Source organism: Carassius auratus, unplaced genomic scaffold (assembly GCF_003368295.1).
Source record: "Carassius auratus strain Wakin unplaced genomic scaffold, ASM336829v1 scaf_tig00043880, whole genome shotgun sequence".
Lineage (NCBI taxonomy): Eukaryota > Metazoa > Chordata > Actinopteri > Cypriniformes > Cyprinidae > Carassius > Carassius auratus.
This window is the reverse complement of record NW_020526796.1, coordinates 69,465-76,869: the sequence shown is the minus strand read 5'-3', so window position 1 is coordinate 76,869 and position 7,405 is coordinate 69,465. Positions and strand designations below refer to the sequence as shown.

The window sequence follows — 7,405 nt, the reverse complement described above, 5'->3', positions numbered from 1 at the left end:
TCATATTATTGCATTTGTGTTTGAATAATTAGTTTTTTACTTGAAACAGTTGCATATTAAACTTAAATTTAGCTTATCCTTCCTATTTTGTTGGTTTTTGGGGGCGTGTTAGAGTGGGATTCTGTTAGGTGGTCCTCAGAAAAAAATAGGAAGATAAAGTGGTCCTTGTGCTGAAAAAGTTTGAGAAACACTGGTGTAGACGATACGAATGAATGATGATAGTTTTATCAAATGAAATGGTGAAATCCTCTCATAGCGCACTGACGTGCACATGTGTAGCATACATCATGCATCAATATAGTGAAGAGCTGAAAACACCACGCGTGCTTCAGTGTGTGTGTGTGTGTGTGTGTGTGTGTGTGTGTGTGTGTGTAGTAGAGCACACATTCCCAGAGACGTGTATAACAACACCTTAAGGGTTCCCATAAGCAGGATTTATTGTTGTGCCCCCCTTCCTCAAATATGATGATGGAAAAAAACCTACTACAGGGGTGAAAAAATAACTTTAATCAAATAAAAAACTAAATGAATAAATTGTATTATTTACAAATCACAATTGTAGCTCTCGACATTTACCTGTGGCTATAACTTTATTATGACTCTAATTTATTGTATAGTCTCAAGCATTCAGAAATCATGCAAAAAGAAACTAAGCAGTTTTACTATGATAAAACCATGTTTTTTTTTTTTTTAGTAAGGGTTGTGATATGCACATTTTTGTTGAATAAATTATAAAGTCTGTGTCATCTATAGCAAAAAGGTGGCCAAAAATTAAACATTAAGTGAATATTTGAATGAAATGTTTGGTCAGTAGCCTAAACAAGGATTTGATTGTCCTGTAAGTGTAACAGCAGCAATCACATGGCATTTGTAATAACTGTACATAAATTGTTTATTTTGTATTTGCCTACATTATGTATTTTAACATTGTTATTATTAACCAATCATTATTGCCTCATTATTTTTTTATTTAATGCATTTTAAGCCATTTTAAAGATTATTGATGGCTTAGGTCTGTTTTTATAGCAACAACAACAACAACAACAAAAATATTACGGTATATTAATACTTTGTAAATTATTAGAGTTTGGGGATCGCAAATCATTGAATCAATTCGGGAGTTCGGAGCGGTTTCGCGAATCATTTGAGTCAGTTCGGGAGTTCAAAGCGGATTCGCGAATCATTTGAGTCAGTTATGGGGATCGCGAATCATTTGAGTCAGTTTGGGAGTTCGTAGCGGGATCGCGAATCATTTGAGTCAGTTATGGGGATCGCGAATCATTTGAGTCAGTTTGGGAGTTCGGGGCGGGATCGCGAATCATTTGAGTCAGTTTGGGAGTTCGTAGCGGGATTGCGAATCATTTGAGTCAGTTATGGGGATCGCGAATCATTTGAGTCCGTTTGGGAGTTCGGAGCGGTGTCGCGAATCATTTGAATCAGTTCGAGAGTTCGGAGCGGCTTCGCGGATCATTTGAATCAATTCGAGAGTTCAAAGCCGGTTCGCGAATCATTTGAGTCAGTTCGGGAGTTCGAAGCGGGTTCGCGAATCATTTGAGTCAGTTTGGGGATCGCAAATCATTTGAATCAGTTCGGGAGGTCGGAGCGGGATCACGAATCACAAAAGATTCGCGCTCGTAAAATTTTCAAATTGGCCATAACCTTTAGCCTAATTCGTTGCTGCCAACTGGGGTGGCAGCAGGGGTGGCAAGGCTTCACCCCAGTAGATCCGCCCCTGTTACTAAATAATCTTGATATAAAAAAGGGAGGGGGTGCCCCTTTTCAATTTCAGCACATGCCCCTCAAAAGGTCTGTGCACGGCCCTGATTCTGTCACTGATCTGGATTTGAGGAAACCAGGAAAGTGTTCTGGAGACACAGAGACAGATGAGACCCTGGGAATCTGATATAGGGAAGAGTTTCACATTTATGAAGAATTATAATCATTAATAATATTATCCCTCCTCCATACCTTTTTTTTTTTTTTTTTTTTTCTTCATGTTCATTTGGGAAGAATAGCTAATATGACTGCACAACACCAACGTAGGGTGACCACCCGTCCCGCGTAGCGCGTGCGCGCACAGCGTTTGAAGCCCAATTCATGCGTCCCGCAAATTGAGACTGTGTCACGCATAATCAATGCTTGCTCAAAAAAAGTTGATGGCTCTATATCCTCGAGCCCCAGGCAACCAAACGAACATTACTTGAAGTGCTACTGCGAGAGCGAGAGCGAGTGAGTTTGAATGAGAGATGAAGTTTACATCTTTATTATTTCTGTTTTAACGTTTTTCCTACATTATTTATATTAAAATATGTTATGTAGGCAATAACTCAGTTTACTATTTGACTAATTTACTGAGGTGGCATCGTTGTTAACTTACAAAAATGATGATAATTTGGTGGATAATTTACATTTTTCCGTTAATAACAGGTAGTGTATTCTGATGTAAAATTAACAGTCGCCTGAGGACGCTTTAACCATCTTATCTGAGCTCAAAACACTGCTTGAGTGGGTGTCAAGATACTAAAAATAATAAATACATAATTATGAACGTTTATGTGTGTTTATTTTTGTTCTCAGTACGTTATTTTAATAGCAATTAATGATTATGAACATAAAAACATTACAATATATATATATATATATATATATATATATATATATATATATATATATATATATATATATATATATATATATATATTTATTATTATTATTATTATTGCTATATAACATCGATGAAACCACAAAGCTGACGCGGGAGGTATGTATAACTGCAATATAAAGTAATCCGTTCACTTATTTATTTTTTTCACTCCTTCCTTATATAGTGAACTCAACTGCCATACACTATATAGGGATTAGTGAATGAGTGAATTCCCTTCCCTTGAGTTGTGATATTAGACTTTTTTTTTTTTAACTGTTCCTGTGGTGTTGAGCAACTACAATTCATTTTAATCCTATACATTTATATTATAATTTATTTAAAGTGAATAAATTGTAATGAAAAATAAATAAAATAGCTAAAGTAAATCGTAAGTGGAAGTGCATCTGTCAATTCTGTCATGAGCATACATCAGCAATTACACGTTTAGGGGAATAGGGCATTATTAATATACCATGTAAGGTGTTATGTGCTAGAAATGGGTAAACCACTATCAGTAAGTCTGCCCATGGGGTGTCCCACATTGTCCCTCAGAAACATACCCCTTGTCCCCCCTTGGGATTATTAGCAGGTGGTCACCCTACACCAACGTGATGTAGGTGGAGCTATACATTTCTATATTGTTATGCGCCAAAAAAAAAAAAAAAAAAACACGCTGCATGCGCGAATGAATGAATCACTCCCGAGACGACTCGTTCTTCCCGAGTCACTTCAAAGATTCGTTCAAAATGAACGAATCGTTCAAGTACGACCCATCACTGTCCAGCAGTGGGCGTGTCTGTTCATTATCTCGCTCGGTGTTCATCTTCAGTTCTCTCTTCACAGCAGTTCAGTGTACTGTTTGAGTAAATACTCCGGGATATTGGTTTGTTTGAACTCAGAAGTTAACAGCTTAAGTCATTTGTGGATTAATGCGTATTGGAGACGCGAACCGTTTAAAACGATTCAGTTCGATTTGGTGAACTGGTTCAACCGGTCCACTAAGAAGAACCGGTTAAATATAATGATTCGTTCGCAACCCGGATATCACTAGTTTCAAAAGCGGCCATCACTACTTGAAAAAATCGCCTCTTTTTAGAGCTGCGCAGTTGTTTTTCAACATGGCGTCTTCAAGCGCTTCAAAAGAAACAAAGGGTAACTTTTTGTCCTCATTTTAAGATTATTTTTGGTCATAATAATTATACGGACAATAATTTGTGTAATCTTTTTAGGGCACACAAGTGTTTAACCACGTAATCTCGTACTGTTTTGCTTTCGATTTGCAGCGTACGCGTTATGTAAAGCGTTTACTTCTGAAAACGGGCTACATTAAAGACATGGAGGCTAATTTATATCGTAGGTCATTTTATTTAAGATATCAGTGAGGGTCAAAGTACTTTAACGCACTTTGAACAAAAGAACACAGTGTGAAACTAAGCTGTTGAAATGGCAAAATGCAGGATTTAAATCTGCCCATTTCCCACTTGCTTCATGTTAAACCATAGTTTGAGTAGCGCCTAGTAAGGATCATCTTTTCAGGATTATTGATTTGCATGGCTTTATATGTTGCTAGATCAACAATATAACAACACATATTTTTAGACCTGGATCAATTTGCTTTGATGTAACAGCCATTACATTTGTTATGTAAAATGTTACTTTTACGAGCTAAAAAAAAACTGTTTTTAAAGTAAATGGGTGCCTCCACTCCTCCTGTGTTTCACTTTTCACAGTCTGGCAGAAATAATGGATGGTTCCAAATTATATGGTCACATGACAATAAAAGTGTACAGTTGCCAAAATAGAGAGGGTGGCTTAACTTACCCCTATCTATTCAACCTTTAGTCATCTCAAATGAGACCGCATCATTGCATTGCATTTGAAGTGTTTTGTAGATTTTAATTGAAAGAGTATGTATGCTATGCTGTGGATATGTGTGTGGATATGTGCATATGATGGTAAAAAATAACTAATATGTGTTATTACTGTTTTTAATACAAGTCAGACACAAACCTTTTTAGTATCCCTCAATCTTATTATAAAGAATATAACAAGACAGAAATATTAAACTCTAAAGCTTGTTTTGTAAGTAGTCTATAGGGTATCTATAGTGATCTGAGCTATGAAATGGTGTATGTATTTCTTTTTCCTCAAGCTGGCAATGTGTGTGTGAAGCACTATGATGGCATGGCGTTTCCCCAGTAATTACTGCAGGCATAAAACATGAAATGGTTCAGCGGTTTACTGCAGAGCAAGTTCTCAATGCAGTCAGATATCAGTGTCACCGATGGTGGATCTGAGCTCAATCTGATCAGAATTTGTCTTGCAATTTTTATCAAACACCCTTGCAAAACAGTCACTAAATTTTCCCAAGACATGTATGATATAAAAATAAAATCTAGATTAAAGTTTGATAAAATCTAAAATTGTTCCGCCAAACTACAAAACTAAAATATAGAAATAACTGAATATCTACTTTTTTGTACATCTATCTACATGAATATCTACATGTTTTGTTTTGTAGAAAGAAGGGGAAGCTTTGATTTAGGTCATCCAAATTGTGAGTATACATGCACAGATGTTTAAAATATATGCATTTGCTTAATTTATGACTGAAAATATTTTGCAGTCAATTAATCTGCTTGTTAGCTGGACTCTGTTTCATTTGAATGCACATGATCATATCCTCTCACTCTCTTTCAGTCTCCCAGACAAGGATGGTGTTGGTTGGCATCACTGGAGCAGGTAAAAGCTCTTCTGGAAACACCATCCTGGGCAGAAGTGTCTTCAGAGCTGCAGAAAGTGGTTCATCTGTAACCAAAGAGTGTAGTAAAGTGACTGAAAATGTGGCAGGGAGGGAAATCACTCTGGTAGATACACCAGGCATGTTTGACACAGATATTTCAGAGGAAGAGGTTCTAACACAGAAGATCAGTAAGTGTTTAAATATGACGGCACCTGGACCTCACGCCATCCTCCTGACCATTCAGATCGGTCCATTTACTGAAGAGGAGAAACTCTCTGTGGAGAAGATCAGAGCCATATTCGGAGAAGAAGCAGATAAACACACAATCGTCCTCTTCACTCACGGTGATAAACTGGAACGCTCTATTGAGGAACACATCAGTGAAGCCGGCGAGGACCTGAAAGAAATCCTGAGATGCTGTGGGGGAAGATATCACGTCTTCAACAATGAAGACATGGAGGATCGTAATCAGGTTGTGGAGCTGCTGGAGAAGGTAGACGCCATGGTCACAGCTAATGGAGGACAATATTACACCAATGAATCTTACCAGGATGTGGAGCGCATGCTGAAAACTAAAGAAGAGGAACAGAGACGAGAATATGAGAACAAATTACAAGAGAAAGAAAGAGTGCTGGAGGGCTTATTTCCTCAACAGAAGCCGAAGCGGTGGAAAAGATTGAACGAGTTCAAGCGTTATTATGAGGCAAAGCTTCGAGAGTTCAGACTGAAGGCAGAACAGACTTATACTAATGATAATATACTGATAAAGATCATTCAAAAGTTAAAAGGTCTCAAAGTCAAATTTTAGTCAAATGTGGGTTATATTTTCAGGCTTAAAAGGACTATGCAGAGTGTATAATATGTAAATAAACATTTGCTGAATTGAATTATGAAACTTAATTATGTACAAAATATTTGAATCCGGACCGTTGAATTATTAGAAAAATACTGCACACCCGAGGTGATGATACGGTCACGACGCGAAGCGGAGTTACACCTCAGGTGTGCATTATTTTTCTAATAATTCAACGGTCCGGATTCAATTATTCCGCTTATACTACGGTTACCACACCTCAAGACATCGATCTGATGATATATTTAAAGGGATTCGTCTGGTTTCTGTACTTAAATCGCTATTGTTAGTAGGACTATTTCTTCCGAATCTCATTCAGTGCCTCTTTTGCTAGTACCAAAATGTCATTTTAAAGCTGGTAATGGAGGCTTGAGCCGTTGATAGCAATCTAATGCAGTTATTAATTAAGTTATTAGAAAGAAAGCGAGAGCGACAGACACACACACACACACACACACAGAGAGAGAGAGAGAAAGAGAGAGAGAGAGAGAGAGAGAGAGAGAGCTTGTGTGAATTAAGCAAACGTACCGTGCGTCTCTAAACACTCTTCTGCTGCAGCGTCTGTAAACAGCGCTTTTATTACCCGCTAGTGAGAAATGTCATGTGTAATCTTTAAATTGCTGCACTATAAATGTATAACTGATAAAATCATCAGGGCAGTGCTGACGACACCTTCTTCCGCAAACTGCGTGACCGTTATTACTGTTAACTAAGCGAAGTGATATGTAATGCGGTCAACAGAGCTGCCTGGAACTACGTTCGCCGTGCGTTTCCCAGAAAATAATTGCACACCTCAGAACATTCATCAGCCAATCAGATTCAAGCATTCAACGGACCCGTAGTAATAAGTGAGAATATTTGATGTCTTTACAGATGGGAATCACTAATCAGTTTTATGATACTGTTATACAACTGAACATTACTGTTGTCATTTAAACAAGACAACACATTTTATATTCTTGTAGTGACAACAAATATCAAGTTTGAAATAAAATTTGTTTCATCTGTATTGTTTTTATAATAACGATTTGCTTTCATGAGTATTGTAACTATTGAAACAGGTCTGCGCAGTCATTTCCAGAAGCAGATTGCCAACAAATATTGTGCAGGCCTATGCTTCATCTGCTCCTGGCCAGGGTTTATATTTATCTACTGCTTTTTTCTT

The 7,405-nt window shown here is 37.4% G+C and overlaps 1 protein-coding gene across 1 annotated transcript; it reads left to right on the top strand.

Annotated features, from left to right (window-relative positions):
• The first annotated feature begins 3,643 nt into the window (after positions 1–3,643).
• LOC113086690 (GTPase IMAP family member 7-like) lies at positions 3,644–7,247 on the top strand. Its single transcript, XM_026255485.1, has 3 exons — positions 3,644–3,796; positions 5,166–5,201; positions 5,345–7,247. The coding sequence occupies exons 1-3, from the start codon at positions 3,763–3,765 to the stop codon at positions 6,193–6,195; spliced, it is 921 nt and encodes a 306-aa protein (XP_026111270.1). The 5' UTR covers positions 3,644–3,762; the 3' UTR covers positions 6,196–7,247.
• The last annotated feature ends 158 nt before the right edge of the window (positions 7,248–7,405 follow it).